This window comes from Melanerpes formicivorus, unplaced genomic scaffold, assembly GCF_026170545.1.
Source record: "Melanerpes formicivorus ecotype bairdi unplaced genomic scaffold, bMelFor1.0.p_v2 SCAF_44, whole genome shotgun sequence".
NCBI classification, from domain to species: Eukaryota; Metazoa; Chordata; class Aves; order Piciformes; family Picidae; genus Melanerpes; species Melanerpes formicivorus.
This window is the reverse complement of record NW_027142396.1, coordinates 3505470-3524972: the sequence shown is the minus strand read 5'-3', so window position 1 is coordinate 3524972 and position 19503 is coordinate 3505470. Positions and strand designations below refer to the sequence as shown.

At 42.1% G+C, this 19503-nt stretch overlaps 1 protein-coding gene across 4 annotated transcripts in view; it reads left to right on the top strand.

Moving 5' to 3' along the window:
• Positions 1-8411: 8411 nt before the first annotated feature.
• The window catches only part of PCDH17 (protocadherin 17), a 110212-nt gene continuing 99120 nt past the window's right edge, over positions 8412-19503 (top strand). For 2 of the 4 annotated variants that reach the window (XM_068158910.1, XM_068158908.1), the window contains exons 1-2: positions 8413-8956; positions 10646-13716. In XM_068158910.1, coding sequence (XP_068015011.1) covers positions 11095-13716 — 2622 coding nt within the window. In that variant the 5' untranslated portion in view covers positions 8413-8956; positions 10646-11094. Of the gene's footprint in view, positions 8957-10645; positions 13717-19503 lie in introns of all 4 variants that reach the window. The other 2 variants (XM_068158911.1, XM_068158909.1) reach the window with 2 other exon arrangements.

The following is a 19503-nucleotide window of genomic DNA, read 5'->3' as shown; positions in this document are numbered from 1 at the left end:
TTTCTTTTCTTTTCTTTTCTTTTCTTTTCTTTTCTTTTCTTTTCTTTTCTTTTCTTTTCTTTTCTTTTCTTTTCTTTTCTTTTCTCTTCTTTTCTCTTCTTTTCTTTTCTCTTTTCTTTTCTCTTTTCTTTTCTCTTTTCTTTTCTTTTCTTTTTTCTTTTTTCTCTTTTCTTTCCTTTTCTTTTTTCTTTTTTCTCTTTTCTTTCCCTTCTTCTTTTATGTTCTTTTCTATTTTCTGTCTTTTCCTCTCTACTTTCTTTTTTTTTCTCATTTTTACTTTTCTATTTCATTTTTCCCCTTTCCTTTTCCTTTTTTAGCATCCTTTCCAATTTTTTTTTTTCTTCTTTTCCATCCCATTCCTTTCTCTCTCCTTTCTTATGAAATTGCAACTAGGATAGAATAAATGGGATTCTATTTCTTAGTCAGATTTAGCAACAGAACTGTTTACAGCATTGCAATCAGTCATGTTTAAAGTAGATCTACTAACTGCATGACTGAATGGGGAAACACTTTAGAAACAAAAGGGTTGCATAACAGGCAAATTTAGCTTGTAGAATCTTGGTATGCATTGTTTAAGAAGTTCTGTAAACCCTAGGGACGGTGCAATTTTGTCAGTGGGTGCAAAATGCTAACTTAAGAGAAATAAAATGACAAAATTATGGAAATAACTGACAATGAGAAAGCTGGCTTAATTCCTTTGTTGTTGTTGTTGTTGGTTGTTTTGTTTCCAGTAGTAACTTATCTCCTGCAAATTTATACACAAAAAAGACTTAGTGTTTATTGCTCAGGCCTATTCTCTTCAAGAAACTAAGCACTGCACTTTGACATAAAATGTTTCAAAGACTATCACACCTGGGGAACAACTGCAAGAAAAGAGGCAGAGGTGAATGTCTGTGTTCAGGAATAGGTAGTATTTTACACCTAAATTACTTTGGAGCCTTCCTCAATCCTGTTTCCTGCCAACATATGGAGGTGGTGCACTAGCTCTGAATTTCCACAAAGACACTGGTCTTGATTTCACAAGCAAGTTGCTGATCTGTCTGAAGCTAAAGCCTTCAACTTCTAAACAGTGCTTTGAGAGGAAGAAGTGGTGCATTGAACTCTAATGCAATTCCTTGGCTACTGACAATAAACATTAGCTCTGAAGGATTGTAATACTGAACTACTAGAAGAGGGGGAATAATAAAAACCTCTCGTTCCCTAAGAAGCAATAATTGGATGCTTAAAAATTGGGAAAATGTTTTGAGTAAGTGACTCAAACCTACTGCAGCTTGAAGGTGTGAAATGTGCAAAGCCTGCAACGTTCAAGTTAAAAAAAAGCCCAACCTTTTTGGTTCTGCTACTAGTCAGAAATTCAATTTGACTCAACAACAACATCAGTCTGCTTTCAATAATATTGTAAATTAGAAGGTGCAGGCTTTTTCTTCTTGAAGGACATCCAGTGACACACTATACTGAAATTTCAGTGTATTACAAATTAATAATTTGATTAATACAGTATCTTAATAAGAAATATCCATTAGCTTCCTCAGACTCTGATGGGCCAGTAATCTTGATTGTTTAGTCTCTTTGTTTGGTTTTCTTTTTAATGAGGAGCAGGAAACAGATTAACTGCATACCTAACCTCACTGAACATAACCTTAGTTTACTTGGTAGACCATCTTTTTTGCAGTTCCATGCAGCACATGCTTTTACCCTTAGACTGCTCTCATTAAATACATTTGTCAAGCCTTTCATCAGGGCTCCTTTTTCTTTGACTTTCCCGACCTTTCATATCATCAGATATGTTCTTCTTGAAATGTTACTTGAATTTTGGCTTCTCCAACTCTGTACTCTACCAGCACTCAACCCAGTACTTCTACCTACACAATATATGTCACTTAGCTGGGTCTTTGAGCTGGATTTGCTTCGACCTTTTCCTTAAATTGTGCACTACCACTGTAGTGAATGGTGCTTATGGCCAGGATTGTGCCCCAAGTATTTTCAGAACACGCTTCTGTGTGTGTATCTCAAACACCCTTCATCACAGCCACACTCCCAGAAATGTTTAAACCCCCAAAGATCATATTATACTCCAAAACATTCAAATTGAGACTAGAAAAGGTGTAGATAAACATTCTCTGGCTCATGATGCTGAGGGACAGCAGGTCTGCCTGGCTGTGTGCAGTTTCAATCCAGGCAGCTCCCCAGGTTTGCAGAGTATCACACGCAGTAACCTCCCCAAGTTCAAGAGAACGTTTTCTTTCCTTCCCATTTGAGACCTGAGTAGCAGCTCTGTTCCCTGCTTTCCTCAGCACTTTCAGGAATTTCTGCTCACTCTTGTCTTTTTGTTTCCACCTCCTCTTTCTCCTTTTTTATCCTGCAATTCTGTAAGTTTCTTCACTTCTCAGGGAAAGCACCATCTCACCCCTTTCAAGGGTGAAGCCAAACCCAGAGCAGGAAAAGACAACCACCTGTCCTGCCACATCGCCTTTAAAAGACATTTGGGACAATAAGCTATAATAACTCCAGACAAACTAAACACAATCTACCAAGCTAAGCATATATATAAATAAATAAATAAAACGTAAATTAAAAATATTTAATTCATTATAATAATAAAGAGTGCACATGGTCTAATCTTTAACACACTTGTAACAATTCAAAGAAAATAGATTTTCATCAGTAAAACTCTTATTCAGTGAAACAAAACATATTGTTGACTTCTGTAGAATTCAACACAATTTACCACGAAAGCAAAAGTGGTTCAGGTTTAAGAAAAATCCATAAACTATTTGCTTGAGAAAAGAAAAATTCTCTAAATGCTTCTGAAAATGCATATATTTTCTATCCTACGTTACAAAATCTATTATCTATATTTAGACAGTATATTTCTATCTCACTGGCAGTATCAGTGCATGCATTATGACAACATGTCAAATCAGATGATAAGATCATACTACTGTGCCATATTGTATGCCCAGGATCAGCATAATGCTATGAAGAAAAAAAGGCTAATGTTTTAATTTTGTACTGTTCTAGGCTTTGTAAAAAGTAAGCAAAATATGTAAGTAAACAAACAGGTCACTTCACCATTACTTGACTGTCTCTCTGGTTTTCTGCCTAGAGAATTTCAATTAAATTTGCAAGAGGGATAGACAGTTCAAAGATGGTCACAGCTTAAAGTTCATTCCAGTTGGTGAGTATCTATGGGAGATAAATTCACACCCTGAGAGAAGGAAAAGTAGCTGTTGTACCTTTCCAGGCAGTTGCTGCCTGGCCTAGCAGCATGTTCCTCTCAGCCAGCCACTCATATCTGCAGGATAACCATCACTGAACACACAAGAGGACACTGGTAGTAGTGGCAGTGGGAATACTGAAAGACACACTTGTAGGAAATAATTTTTCATTAGTTTGATTGCTCTTAAATAAATTGCTTTGGGTTTTTTTGGGGTTTTTTAATCATTAAGAAAACTTCTACTTAGTCTGTTAGAACATGGTGTGTTTGAGCTGTGTGTTGTTTTCGCTGTAATAAAAGAAAAACTGTTTCTGTATTCTGTGCTAAATAGTCACTATGACATGCCTGAAAAGAAGCATGAGAATCCAAGTCCCAAGCCACTTATTTGTGGCCTAACAAGTCACCCTTTCTGTTAGCCTAATGAATCTTTGTGTGTTTGTTTCTTTGTCTCCAAAATGACACAGATACCACCCTATATGTAATACTTTCCAGCTAAATTGAAGTAGGTCTCAGCTGTTTCAGTAACAATCTCAGGCTTATCTCCTGCTTGCTAATTTCCTTTGCCTGAAGTCTTTTTCAATAGCCTTATGCCGCATTTCAGCACCCTTTTCTGTATTTCTCTTAGCTACCACCCCCTCCATTAGTCCACTAACATCACTTGCAGACACCTTCTCTTGCCATTAGTGCACTGTTACTCCTTGTTCCCTTTCTCAGCAACTATCCTTTTCACCATGCCTTGCTGGTGTGGATTCACATTTAAATTTCCATAGAACTTTTTACATATCGAGTGACTAAAGTAAATTTATCTGTTTTCTCTTCAACTTCAAATAAACACTAATAAATGGAAGAAATATCCTTTTAAATCTCTGCAACTTGTAATACTTTGCTATTATGGGATCAAATGAAATCAGTGGAAATGTTTCTGGACAGTTCTTCTCTTACATTTCCCTAGATGCCATACAAGTTCTATTTTTAATTATAATTTTAATTACTTTTTCCTAGTACTAAATATAAAGCTTGCCACCTCATACTTCTTTGATCATGCTTTTTAGTAGTTTTAAAAGACAAATAGATTTTGTACCTTTTAATCCTCACACACAGGAACCTATCCTAATGACTGAATATTTTTAACAGTTCATTTACTTCCTTTTCAGATTCTGTAGGAAGGCTGATGACTACCATTTAGTTAGATGCTTTAAGAATCTCCCTGTTGACACCTCAGTACACACCCACTTCACATCTCTGTTACTAAAAAAAAAAGTGGACCTGAGGAAATGTCTTCATTTGGTATGGGTACCAGAGCACAGATTTATTTTATCTGCAACACTTTTTCTTTTACAGCTGGCCGTGGGAGAACTATATTATAACAGCTGGCCAACTAATAGGCTAGCCAGTTCTGTCATAGATTCCTCATATTAGGAAAGCATATGCCTAGGGTTTTTTTTTAACAGGTAGCTCATCCTCTTAAATGGATTCTTTGTTCCTCAAATTTCCTTCTTGCTTTTTCTGATTTTATGTCTTCCTGTCAATTTCAAGATGATTACACTTGGGCTTTCCCAATGACACATTTTAGGCTCAAGTAAATATCGAACCTTTAAATTTAAATGTAAGTATTTCCCTTGTCTTGCCATCCTATTTTATTTGTTTAGGCATGTTTGTTCTGAGATTTTTGTGCTATACTTAAACACCCTACACACTGAGACTGAATATTGCCATTTCAACACTTCTAATTGAGGATTTTTGTTTTCTTTAAAGTAGAATTATTTGCTTGTTTTTTTTTTCTGAGGACAGAAAGATAGATTATTAGATTTCATTATGAACACTTCCCCTCACAAATCTCCATAGAGTTGTATTACATTCCTGATTAATCACCACCTCCTAAAAAGCTGGGTTTGAGTTGCATCTTGTTACCACCTGCTCTTGGGATTGATGTCATCCTACAATTTTCCACAAACAAACATTTCAAGTCTATTTTCTAATTCATAATTTAACCCCTCCATATATAGGTTAGTGTTATAACGTTACATTTGACTTTGCTCCTTTGTTGAGCTTCTCCTCTTCAGTATTTAATGTTTTTCTTGCTCCATCACATAATGTAACCCTATGTTTATTCTTATTATTATCAACATTTTGTCCATGTATTAGCCTCCTCACAGTAGCTTTTTCATCAAGCTGTTGATAAGCATTTTAAAGTTTTATTTTTGTTTTATTGTTTATCAATAAATATATCCTATATATTTGATACACAGTGACAGGGCACAGCATATAATTGACACTCATTGGCATTACCTTAGTACATTTTACTTCTGACACTCCTGTGTTGAAAAATACTGCAAATTCCTGACGAATATATAGGAAATTGTGATGCTAGTCAAAGCTAGCAAATATGTAGTGTGCTACAAATTTGACAGAAAAAGTATTTTTGATATACTGCAAAATTATCGAACAAATAAAATATTCAAGACTTGCACAGGTGGATTAAAATCAATAAATGCCATTTTGTTGTTATAAACTGTCTGATGTAACAAACATCAGCCTGGCAGAAGCACATACTCACATGCAGATAAATTTTTTTATCTGGCTTCTTAAAGTTAGGCACCTAAGTCCCTACTGGGCTTAAAACACACAGCTTTTAAACATGTCAAGATTATATGATTTCCAATAAACCATTAGAAATTGCTTGTAATCAGCCATGCCTGAAAATGAATATTAAGGAATAGCTCTGTTGAAGCCAGCACTAAAAAAACACAGTGACTTGCAGAGCAAGGGGTAAGTGTTTCATTTATGATTGTCACCTGGTAGTCAGCCATAGATCTGGGGATCTAGAGCTAGTGATTCTGATTTTATTTTTCCTCTAAGCATTCCATTCATGCCATTGGTAGCAATGGAATATTGTAAGCTGCAAATGTTTGATAAAAGAAAAACAAAAAGCAAGCAGATTTTACAAGCAAATACTCCAGTTACTTGGATAAAGGTTTATATAGTGTTGTCCTTATTCCAGAGTCCTGAGTACATGTTTTACAAACTGCAGAGTGCCCTCAAATGTATTGCCTTCATTGTGGAGTACTTATTGTGTAATGCTGAGTCATATAAAAGAGAAAGGCATTCACTAGGCTAGAGGGGAAAAAAAAATGGAGACACTAGCCTCCTCAAAAAGAAAAAAAAAATAGAAAGAAAGAAAGAAAAATAAAAGGAAAAAAAGTTAAAATCGTCTTAGGTTTTGTGGCTTTTCTTTTTTTTTTAAAACACGAGTAAACCATAAGCAACATTGTCAAAAATATGTTACACAGCATATGCCACTGTAATAGTGAAATTACCGGGTTGTCCTGCTGGTGCTCTTCTGCACCCTTAAGAAAGGAAACTTGAGCGACGGTGCGTATGCAGAGACAAACGGGGAGTATATACCCCACATGCAGAAGTACCTTGCGCACGCTAGAGGGAGCCAGCACATAATTGCAGTGTCCCTTTTCCCACCCCACCCCACCTCCTCTTTGCAGAAGTCAGCACAGAAAAGCCCTGGACATCCTGCAGGTCTGAGACAGGCTACGGCGTAAGGAGAGGAACGCGCGGGACTGAAGTTACAGTGAAACTAGGTGTCCTGATAGCTCAGGGGCTTGTTCTGGTGTTTGTTCCATTTTTAAGATCGTGGGGACTTCTCCAAATAAGTGACTTAGCTGAATACGACGATTTTTATCAGCCAATCTGAAGCCCTCATTCAGAAAGCAAAGCCCATTTTGTAAACATATCCTTTACTTCGTCTGTCACGCTCACACTGAAAGTTGTCACGTTTCAGAGTAGTGATTTTACGCTGCCACTAATGTATGTACAGTTTATATGTTTCATTTTAACACAGCATTAGTTTTACAATGGCTACTAGCAGACTCGTTCTGCATGGCAAACTATCTGTTTCAAAGCTACAAAGGGGTCCTCAGGACGGAAAGATGGGTCCAGAAAGAAGAGTTATTTGAATTTATAAATTTGTACGACTTTCTTTAAGTCAAATGATATTTATGGACATAATAGCTTAGAAAGGGCTGAAGGTTATCCTATTGAGCGAGGCGAAAAAGCTGCTTCCTTAACTGAACCTTTTAACAGCCCCTCCTCAAATAATCGTCAGGAGCGTCTTATAATTGCTCCAAAGTTGATTTTTTTTTCGCTGTTTTTTTTTTTTTTTTTTCCTTTTTTATTTTTCTTTCCCCCCTAAATGATTCATGCTACTTACACGCTCGTCACTCACAGCTCACAAATGGCAGCTTCATTTCGGTACGCACGGGTCGGCTTCGGCATTCCCAGCACTCACCTTTCCAGCCTTCGTCCTCTCCCCGCGCCCGCCGCCCCCGGCCGAAAGCCTCCCGCCGCGGCGGGGGGGGGGCGGAGGAGGGCGCCGCGCCGGGAGGAGAGGGAAGGGGAGAGAAGCGCAAGGCGAGGCGCTGCTGCAGCCGCGAGCCCCGCACCGCGGGGCTGCCGCAGGGTCCGCCGCTGCGCCCGCCCCGGTTCCCCCGCATCGCGGCCCCGCGGGCAGGGGGGATGCTACTGCACCTCGAAGAGGGCGAGACCCGCCCGGGGAGGCTCTCGCAAGGCCGGGGCGCGGGTGCCGGGGAGGCGTGTCCCCATCCACATGTGTCCCCTCTGCCATACCTCCCTGAGGCGGCGGGAGGGGTACGCTGGGCCCCCGGGGGACTTGGGGATCGTACCGCGGAGTCAGGTCCTCTCCCTCCCCATGTTTTGAGGGAGAGGGGGAGTGTCGCATGCCCCTGTCTTCCCCACCCCTCATCATGGAAGACCTGTTAATATGTTTAAAAAATAAATGTACAAAGGGAAGGGTATGTGATAAATAAATATGTAACGCATGAACGGGATGGGGGGAAGGCCAGGGGCGCGGCGCTGCGATGCACGGCGACGAGACACCGCAAACCAGCCGTCCGTCCGCCCGCCCGCCCGAACCCTTCGCACGTTGCGCGTCTACCACCGAACCGATCTAATCAATGACACCCAGAGCCCGCCGCAGCCCCGCCCTCTCTGCCCGCCCGCCTCCTCCCATTGGCGGGTCGGCGTCGGGGCCGGTCGCAACCGCTGCCGACGATTGGCTGGCGGGGAATCCGTATCAATGTTTAAGCCGCGGCGTGAGGTGAATAGAGGCAGTCGGCGAGCGGCGCTGGGTGAGCGCGGCGCGGCAGCCCCGCGAGTGCTGCAGTGAGGGAGGCGAGGCGGAGAGGAGGGGGGGAGAGAGGCAAAGAGCGGCTCCAACTGTTGAATTTTCACTGAATTCTCTACTTACCTGCGGGCGGCTGGTGAAATGGATCTGTTTTATCGGGGATCGGCGTTCATTTCGCGTGCTGTCTGGCTAAGACTGGAGACCGTCTGTTTGCAAGGGGCCACCCATCAATGAGGCAGAGAAGAAATTTTTTTTTTTGCTTTTGCTTTTGAAAGCCCCTCTACCACAGGTTGCAGAATTAACTGTGTACGTTGGGTCCGGACTCAAAATAAAGGAGAAAAAACAGTGCAGAACTGAGACTTGGAACTAGATCTGTGAGATATGTATTGGGAACCTATGTTTTTGTTGGTTTTGTTGGTTTTTTTGTTTTTTCTTTTAATATGAAAGATTTCTGATTTATTTCACACATAACACTGAGGAAAGGTGGTTAAAAACACTCAGCAAAGCAGGAGACAGACGCGCCTCTGTGCCAGTGAGTGGATAACAGCCTTGTTTTCCTGATCCTCAGTCTCCCGGAGAAAGAGGTATAGTAAAAGTGTAGCTGGATCAGCCACCCCCCACCCCCACCCTCTCTTATATTTTTTTTTTTTTTTTCTCTCCCCCTCCCCCCCTTCAGGATACAAATCTGATTAATTTTTTTCCCCCTGTCTGTAGAGTAAGTCAGAGAAGCGTTAGGAAGGAGCTGCAACTAATGTCTGTGAAGGAAGGAACATGAGGCGATAGTGAATGTGATTTGTTCCGCTGGATCTGACTCATCCAGCAGATTGAAACACTTGCATTTCTGGATGTGCCATTCATTTATTTCTGGTTGTTGAAAAAACCTGAAATAAAATTTAGTTACCTTTCCCCAATTTTTACCCATACACTGTATTGCTGGAAAATGTATATCAAAGAGAGGGAACGCATCTGACTTTGCTGCCGCTCTTCTCCCCTGTACCAAGATGCCCAGAGAGACTGGTAAAGCTTGAAAAGACTGCAAAAAATGCATCGCACCAATCGCTTTACTGCATATGTTTTGATATAAGTGAATTAGTCGATTAAAAGATTTCCCACTTTTTTCATAGCCAGGATTGTTTTTCCTCTTCTCCCCTCCCCTAAATGAAGAGGACTGGGCGGCAGTGTCATTGGAAGGAGATGCTGAATAGAAAGAAAAGAGAGGCACTTGATAGCGCAGCCCTGTGAATACAGAGACTGTTTCCCTTTTAGCGAGAGACTAAGAGAGAGAGAGTGTGTGTGTGGTGGCTTTTCTTTTTCTCCCCCCCCCCCTTCCACCCTGCCAGCCCTCCCTTCTCTCTCTCTTGCTCTCTTTTTTCTTAATCTATGCGTCCAGCCATGGGTTGCCTGTTGATTTCCTCTCGCCTGGAGAGAAAAGCAAACTGGAATTAAACTGCATCGAGAAAAGTGCAGCTCCTTAGACACGCATATGCACACACACATAGATAAACGGAGAGAAAGGATGTGGTGGTGGCGGCGGCTACTGGCCTGTCTTAAGGAAACCCAAGTGTGCATCTGATTGAGTACAGCCTCTGATTTCTCTCAAAAGAAATTACTGCTAATGATGACAGTTAAATGGTGGGTTTCTTAATTCACCCCCCCCCACCCCCACCCCCCCAAAAACAAAAAAAAAGACGAGTGGGAGGCTGGTAGTAGAGGGAGAGAAAGGAAACTACACATCCGGACACTAGTGTTTGCTGGGTTTTTTGGTGTGCTTTGCCTTCCCCTCTTGCCCTGCAATCCCCGTTCCCTTTCCTGATTCAGGAAGGAAACAGTGAGGGTGTACGAGACAGAGAGGAGGGGAAATACCGATGGCAGCGAGATGCAGCTCTCCGCCGCAAGCAATGCAAGATTAGATCTCTAAATGCAGCAAAACACTCCCTGAAAACCAACGACCCCGCGGTGCAATCAGACCTTTCACTGCCTCTCACTGCACGCGAAGAGGGCTTCAGCAACAAGCCGAGACTTTTTTTTTCCCCTTCTGTCTCTCTCGTACCCTTCCACTCCATCAATCGCCTCACAAGCGATGAGTAGCTAACAAGCTTTTCTACCCCTGCTTACAGACCTGTGACCACCCTCTTTTCCTATGTATATATAAATACACATATTTTTTAAAAACCTTTTTGATAATTTTTAGAAAAAAACAAACAGCCACTGCCGCCGATTTTTTATTATTATTATTATTTTTATTATCCTTTGTACATCTGCGGGGATTCAAGGACCGGGAACGCTTCGCCTGCCCGGAGGAGAGGATCTTTTGCAAATTTTCTGATTTTTGAAACCCTCCCACTGCCGAAGTTGGACAGCCGAAGTAACTGCGAGGGGACTGCAAGCCCGGCAGGCGCTTGTTAAAACGCTGCCAAAGCTACTCCCCCCACTCCCCTCCCGACCCCCCCGATCGCTCCCTCCCTCTGAGCTACATGGTCTATTTGCTGCCTCTCATCCTGTGTCTCTGCAGATGTTTTAAAGCAACAGGTTCAGGAACTTAAAATACAGGGGTGGGGAGAGAGAAGAAGAAAAAAAAAAAAAACCAACGGAGAAAAGAGAGAGCCGACAGGGGAGGAGGAGGAGGAGGAGGGAGAAGAACAAACCCAGAGCAGGAGGCAGAGAAGACGGGGACAACCCTGGTCGACGCCGCAGCTGCTGCCACCCCCACCCCTGCTCGGGGATGTACCTTTCCATTTGTTGCTTCTTCCTCTGTTGGGCTCCCGCCCTGTCGCTGAAGAACCTGAATTACTCGGTGCCGGAGGAGCAGGGAGCAGGCACGGTGATCGGGAACATCGGCCGCGATGCGCGCTTGGCGGCGGGTACGGCGGGAGGCGGGGTGCTGCCCGCGGAGCGCGGCTCTCCCGGCGGCAGCCCCGGCCGCGGCCCCAAGTCCACCTTCCGGGTGCTGGAGAACTCAGCCCCACACCTCCTGGACGTGGACGGAGAGAGCGGGCTGCTCTACACCAAGCAGCGCATCGACCGGGAGGCGCTGTGCCGGCGCAGCGCCAAGTGCCAGCTGTCCCTCGAGGTGTTTGCCAACGACCAGGAGATCTGCATGATCAAAGTGGAGATCCAGGACCTGAACGACAACGCACCAGCGTTCCCCTCTGACCAAGTGGACATGGACATCTCAGAAAATGCTGCACCGGGCACCCGCTTCCCCCTCACCAGCGCCCACGATCCAGATGCTGGGGACAACGGGCTGCGCACCTACCTGCTCACCCGTGATGACTACGGCCTCTTCTCCCTTGATGTGAAGTCTCGTGGTGATGGCACAAAGTTTCCAGAGCTGGTCATCCAGAAACCATTAGACCGTGAGGAGCAGAGTCATCACACCCTGGTACTGACAGCTCTGGATGGTGGTGACCCACCACGCTCAGGCACAGTGCAAATCAATGTGCGCCTCATTGACTCCAATGACAACAGCCCCATCTTTGAGGCAGCCTCCTATGTGGTAGAGCTGCCAGAAAATGCACCACTGGGCACTGCTGTCATCGATCTTAATGCCACTGATGCCGATGAGGGTACCAATGGAGAGGTGCTCTACTCCTTCAGTGGCTATGCACCTGAGCGTGTCCGTGACCTGTTTAGCATTGATCCTCAGAGTGGCCTCATCCGTGTCAAGGGGAACTTGGACTATGAGGAGAGTGGCCTCATTGAGATTGATGTCCAGGCTCGAGACCTGGGCCCTAATCCTATTCCTGCTCATTGCAAGGTCACTGTTCGCCTCATCGACCGCAATGACAATGCACCCACCATTGGTTTTGTCTCCGTTCGCCAGGGAGCACTGAGTGAAGCTGCCCCACCAGGCACTGTCATTGCCCTGGTGCGGGTCACCGACCGTGACTCAGGCAAGAATGGGCAGCTCCAGTGCCGGGTGCTGGGTGGTGGTGGTGGGCCCGGAGCAGTCCCTTTCACCCTGGAGGAAAACTATGACAACTTCTACACTGTAGTCACTGACCGGCCCCTGGACCGCGAGGCACAGGATGAATACAATGTGACCATTGTGGCACGTGATGGGGGCAACCCCCCGCTCAACTCCACCAAATCGTTTTCTGTCCGTATTCTTGATGAAAATGACAATCCACCCCGCTTCAGCAAGAACCTTTATGTGTTACAGGTGCCCGAGAACAACATCCCTGGAGAGTATCTAGGCTCCGTCTTGGCCCAGGACCCTGACCTGGGCCAAAATGGGACAGTCTCCTACTCCATTTTGCCCAGCCATGTGGGTGATGTCTCCATTTACACATATGTCTCCGTCAACCCCACCAATGGTGCTATCTATGCCCTGAGGAGCTTCAACTATGAGCAGACAAAGCACTTTGAGTTTCGTGTTCTGGCCAAAGACTCGGGTTCACCCCACCGTGAAAGCAATGCCACGGTGCGCGTCACTGTGCTTGATGTCAATGACAATGCACCCCTCATAGTCCTGCCCGCTCTCATCAATGACACTGCGGAGCTGCAGGTGCCACGCAATGCTGGGGTGGGCTACCCTGTGGGCACTGTACGTGCCCTGGACAGTGACTTTGGGGAGAGTGGTCGCCTCACATATGAAATTGTGGAAGGCAACGAGGAGCACCTCTTTGAGATGGACCCCACTAGTGGTGAGATACGCACCTTACACCCCTATTGGGAAGAGCTCAGCCCTGTGGCTGAGCTGGTGGTGAAAGTCAGTGACCACGGCAAGCCCAGCCTCTCAGCAGTGGCCAAGCTCATTGTCAGGGCCTTGGCAGGGCCCCTTCCTGAGGCTGGGGAGCCACAGGTGAATGGCGAGCAGCATCGGCGACCACACTGGGACTTGTCACTGCCCCTGATCGTGACACTGAGTACTGTCTCCATCATCTTGCTGGCTGCCATGATCACTATTGCAGTGAAGTGCAAGCGAGAGAACAAGGAGATCCGCACCTATAATTGTCGCATTGCCGAGTATAGCCACCCTCAGCTGGGAGGAGGGGGAGGCAGTGGCGGGGGAGGAGGAGGCAGTGGCAGTGGAGGGAGCAAGGGCAAGAAGAAGAAGATCAGCAAGAATGACATTATGCTGGTGCCCAGTGAGGGTGAGGACAGCCGGGGCCCCCTCAATGTCATGAACGTGGTGAGCAGCCCATCCCTGGCCACCTCACCCATGTACTTTGACTACCAGACCCGCCTGCCCCTCAGCTCTCCCAGGTCAGAGGTGATGTACCTGAAGCCCGCCTCCAACAACCTGACTGTACCCCAGGGACATGTGGGTTGCCACACCAGCTTCACAGGGCAAGGGACTAACGCCACCGAGGCTCCCCCGAGCCGGATGTCCATAATTCAGGTAGGAGACTTTTAGAAATACCCTGAACCTCACTTTAGACACTGGTTTAACTCTACCTTTTGTCTGCAGTGAAATCTACTGTAAGGCATCACTGAAGGGACCAACATAACTCACTAAAGAGAGGTGGACTTAGGCAAAGTGGGACCAGACTGCATCTGGTGGGTCAGGTTCTGCTGTAACACTGGTGTTTCCTGTGTGATTCAAACGTAAATGCCCACTGAAACAGAGTGAGTTATGGCAGTGCAAATGAGGTGCATGCAACAGTGCAGGCAGGCATTTAGTATATCTGGGGCACACTGGGGTATTTTCCCAGGATATCATCCGAGAGTGCTGGGTGCTGCCACAGGTTTCACTTCACTTAGGTTTGGGATGGAGAAGACTGAAGGGGGTTTCTGAAGTAGCTACATCATTTATAGTAACTAAGAAGACGTGGGAGAAACTCTACACACTGAGGACATCTATTGCAGCAGTGTATTATAGCCCTCCAATCCTATGTGTAAATACGAGCTTTCATTCCAAGATATATGTTTTTATATTTTTTTTTCTCAAATTTCCTTCTTTAGAATATATATGCATAAATATTTATTTTGTTCTTACACGGAACAGTATCATTGGGTCCCCATTGCCTCCTCCTCTCCCTATAAAAAAAGCAATCCTTCAGTGATGAAATTTCTGCTTAGTCAAACAGAAAGAAAATGTATGTGGTGAATCCCTCCTCCCCTTAAATGTTAACAAAACTCACATCCTGTCATAAAACAGTGAAACAACTAGTCAGATTTCCAGTAGCCTGAGTCAATATTGATGATTGCATTATAGTGAGAGACTTACATGCTCTGTCTTCTCAAAATGACCAAAGCTCATATAGAAATTACGGCTGGGCTGCATTCTTCTGCCAGTCATATCCACACTGTCCTCTACCAACTGTTGTGAACGTGAGAAATAGCAGAATTTGGACCATTGGAAATAGGGTGCTAATCAAAGAAAGAATTAATTTTTAGCAGGTAGTTTAAAGTCCAAACTCAGAAGATGTATGCCAGAGTGGTGAACTTGCAGAGTGAAGGGGACGGCAGAATTTGGCTCCAGTTGATTGGCTCCAGTTGATTTAAAGTATTACTTGATTAATGCAGCTTAATGTTTGAATACTACAGGTATGTTCCAAAGTGATTTTTCACGTTTGGATTGAAAGCAGGCTCTGGATAATGACTATTAAATATATTTGAAATGTCATATCTGCTTTGTCCTGTGGTTCTCCTAATACGCTGTTCTGAGTCATAGGGGAATGAGCTGAGTGTATCAGAAGTGACACAGACTCATTTTGTGTATGCAGCAAGTGGAACAGAAGTTGCACTGTAGACACTTGATGTACCAAAAGAAAATTCACAGTACCTTGGAGTTATCATACCCTGCGGTCTGTGAACGCTGAATGTTCTAGCTGCCAGCTGCATTTAATGTTTTAAGCTAAATAGAAGTGGCTATTGGTAACTGACAGGTTAAGTAACCAAAATTCCTGTAACTAATGGCCTGTAAATGGAGTATTTATAACTGGGAAATAAAATTTAAGAAAAAAAAGAAAAAAGAAAAGAAAAGAGAAGTAAAAAAAAAGGAGAAAACCCCAGACTGTCTGTGCAAGGTCACTGCTGTGAACTAATCCTCAAGCTACCATTGAGCTGTGTCATGGAAACAGTTTCATTTTATGCCTATCATGAATTTGTGTTGCTATCAATTAGGTGAGTGGAGCAATACTTAAAATCTGAAATTGATTCTAACAAAAAGTGACGCTTCAGGAAAGAGTTTAGGTTAGGGCACAACTGGAAATAATTGGATTTATAATTCATGCTTTAAGAGACAAATAACTTTCAATGACACTTGTTTAAGTAATGTCAACTTTTTTTTTACTGTAAAATGGAGTTGTCAGAATGCTAAGAAAAAACAACCCAAACAAAACACACACACACTTTTTTTTTTCCTACTAACAAGTGTAAGAGCTACTAAAAGATGGAAAATTATACTTTTTTAAAGCTATGTAATGTCTATATAAAGCAATTATTAATTCATGTATTGGTGCTACTGAGTAGTAAAGATTCAATTGTAGTATAAAATCCCTATGGAAAATATGATTTATTTATTATTTTTTTTTACAGTGTTTACTGTATAATATCAGTCATGATTTTTTTTTTTCTCCTGAGATCTATATAAAGTTAAAAGAGGAATTTTTCCTCCCTTAAAAAAGTGTGTTGTGGTTTCTATAAGAGTTTTTATTTCGATAACTGTGGGAAATGTTGACCGTAACTCCTCATAGCACATACTGCTATATCTAATCTTGTTTTTGCTTTCTTTGCCAACACAGACTGTTTTGGATGTTTAGATGGTCCAGCCAGAAGATGAGGAAAGATTAATTTTCCCCTAGTGAACAACCTGTTCAAACATACTTATTGATGCTATATTTTGTAGTTGCATTGACAAAACAAATACACTGTATGAAACCAAGTAGTTGGTTTCTACTTAAGAAAGGCACAGACACGGACTAGCTAGATAGGAAAATCTCACCCCCTTCACTGTAATTCTGCATTATTAAAATACATTTTGTGTTCTCCATTCCCACATCCTTGGAGTAAATTTTACACAAAAGTTTTTCATTTTGAATATAGATACTACTTTGTGTCTGGTCCTATATGTCTGACACATGTAAAAGTCAGACTGCAGACAGGGAGAAATAGTAAAGGGTCAGCTCTTTCTCTGGGTTTACTGCATCCTTAATCACTTCAGGAAACCTGTGTCTGGAAAAGTAAATTGCACAGTTAGGAATCAAAGCTCCAGCCAGTGGAAAAAAACCATACAGAACCCAAACAGTTCCTTTATCATCTCCTTTTATTAGTCAATTCAGAAAAGCAGTTTTCTTTATTGCCTCAGTAAGGAAAAGGTAAACGATGGTGGAAATGTTCTCTAGTGAATATTCACTTTAGTTTTTCTAGATGTATTACTGAACCATGATAATCTCACAGTGTACAATTCACACAATAGAACTCCTTTTCTTCACTCTCATTTTCTCAACAAGTGTTGAATGACAGAGTTCTCTAGTAGGAGCCTTTTATTAAAACTTCATGTATGTGTGTGTATATATATGTCAATTCTTACATATCTATGGATATGTATATTTATATATACACACATTAAAATTATATTATTAATTAGAACATTCAATGGAATCTATAAATGTTTAAAATCAAATAAATAATTTCCTTACCAGCAAGATCTGAATTTTCTCACTCTTATTAAGAGTGCCTGACAACTTTTGTTGGTTTGCTTTGCTTACTAGTAAGAGCTAGAAAAGTCAACAGGCTTTATGATTCCTTTCTTTCTCATTAATGGTATTTTGTTCTACAGATAGCCCAATTTGTAATAATTAATACTTGTGGAGTAAAGTGTTATTTAGAGACTGTGGGCTTCAGACTGACCCAAAATGACCAGCAGTTGAATAAAACACTGCCTAATTTGTGTAAGAGCAATGCAATCCTGGCTCTTTTTAAGTGACTGCTTTTACACATTAGTCACAGTGTAACAACTTCTGTGTTTACTCACTACTTTCTAGCATCCAGCTGTGTGCTATGATTGTGTGTGTAACACATATGAATCAATGAACCTCTTCACTACCCTAAAAATGAAATTATTTAAACATATATGCATGCACATATGTATAAAGTTTCAGATGGATAGCCATGGATGCCATGTATTGACACAAGAGTCATAAGGCCTCTAAAATTCTTGGGACCTCTAAAAATAGGCCATTTGTGACATGAGGTTGATGTGTATGAAGAACAATGCTTAATAGCATGCTGGGAATTTACAACCACTACACTTTAATGTGTTTCCTTGCTTTTAACTTCAGCATTCATATTCTAAACATACATTGGAAACAGTGCTTTCGAATGCAAGTCTGTTAAAAACTTTGAAATGTAGTCCAGTGATACACAATTGTCATTGCTAGATTCAAAATTCCATGTAATCTTTGAAGCACTTAAGGTCCAAACTGTTATTTTCCACTGGGGAGAAAAAAAGTGGAAAGCAGGAGAAAATGCAAACTCTACATGGCTGAAAGAAGATTTCTGTTCATTACAGATCTTAAAGACCAAATTCTGTTCCTTTCATTCTGTTGAGTAAATCAAGCTGACCTACTCATCTAACTAAGAGAAACAAAGTTCAGCTTTATTTTGAGAGTCGGAGGTTGAAAAAAGAACTATCATGTACAATCATACACATATGCATTCAGGTCTCTCCCAACACAAAGTTTTCAGTTGATGAGTTTGCTTTTCCTGTAATGCGCAAGTCACAATATTTTCTTGTAGGTTTCTAATAGATAGAGGTAGATAAAAGGAAGTGCAAGTAGTGTTGATCATCCTAGGGGTTATTTATTACTATATTTGTGATGCAGCTTGGAGAGGTTTGTAAATGTTTCAGGAAAAAGGCAGGCATGAATAAAGGAAACAGTGGTTCCAGCTTTTGCTGAAGGGCAAGTAAAAACGAATTACTGTGTTGCAAGAACATCTCAGCCTGGGAATCACTGTAGCTGCTATACTATGCAGTCCTATAGCATTTCAATATAAAGTACAGATCATTCTTAATACTTCAGACACCTGGTGTTTATGATGTGTGAACAGTCAAGTCCCAGTGCAACTTCATTGCCAGGTGTCTAGCAGTACCTAAGAGTCTTCAGGGGAAATAAAAAAACATAAGCTGTATTAGTGCTACACTGTCTTTAGATACGTCCAAGCTTCGCTCTGAGAAACTTAAGTAAGATTGCAAATAGAAGTCTGAGGCTTCTGCTGTGTAAGGAAAAGCATCTTTCCTCACTGCAGTTGCATTCGTTTTCAGTGAAGAAAATCCCTCTCTGAAAACTGAGGTGTTCAGGGTTTTTATTTTACTGTTATGTTTTCTGCTGCAAATGAAACAATATACTTTCTCACTAGAACGTAGTAGAAGTTGAGATTTTGCTCTAAGAGGGTACTGGGACAGTTCTACACTTTTGCAGTTTGCAGGGTCATAGTCTATCATTCCCAAAATGTTGTGGCTGCATATTCTAAGGTTGTATCTAAAGATAATAAATTGTCATCAGATGAAACTGCAGAACTACCTGGCTAAGATGCATTATAGTAGCTTTTACAGTGTTTTACAAGGTTAGATATCTTTCACCATATCTCCTGTGAATGTGAATATGTAAATACAGTCTGCAGTTAGCAATATTTTGTGTTACATCACTCTGTAGCTTTAGTTTTACTTAATCAATTAACTCAATACCAGGGTCAACTGTGTAAGAATTTGAGGATAGGTGTTTTTTTTTTTCCCTGTTGTTGTTTTGAAGCTTTTTTTTTGGTCAAGATCACTGCATAATACTGTGACATAAAATACTTGTACTTAGGACTGGATACGACAACATACTGCTCACTATGGCATATACTCTCGCTGCTGAAGTAAGCAGAGGAAGTAGGATCAGTCTCCTGTTTTCTGTTACATTTGCTCTGGTCTTGAACTGCAGCCCCTTGCCAATATTGGTTATAGCAGCACTATATCAAAAGGATCATTCCCTAAATATAAGTCTATATGAGATCTAAAGAACTTTCCAAGATGAAACACTGTCATATAGAACCGTAAAATTAATGAGTTTGAAGTAGAATATTGATATTATGAGAAAGAAAATTATATTGCCAGAACAGAAATTCTTGCTAACCAAGAATAATAGTCAGTGTAGAACCTGCTTTTTTTATAAAGTACAAGAGCTGAAGACACTTAATT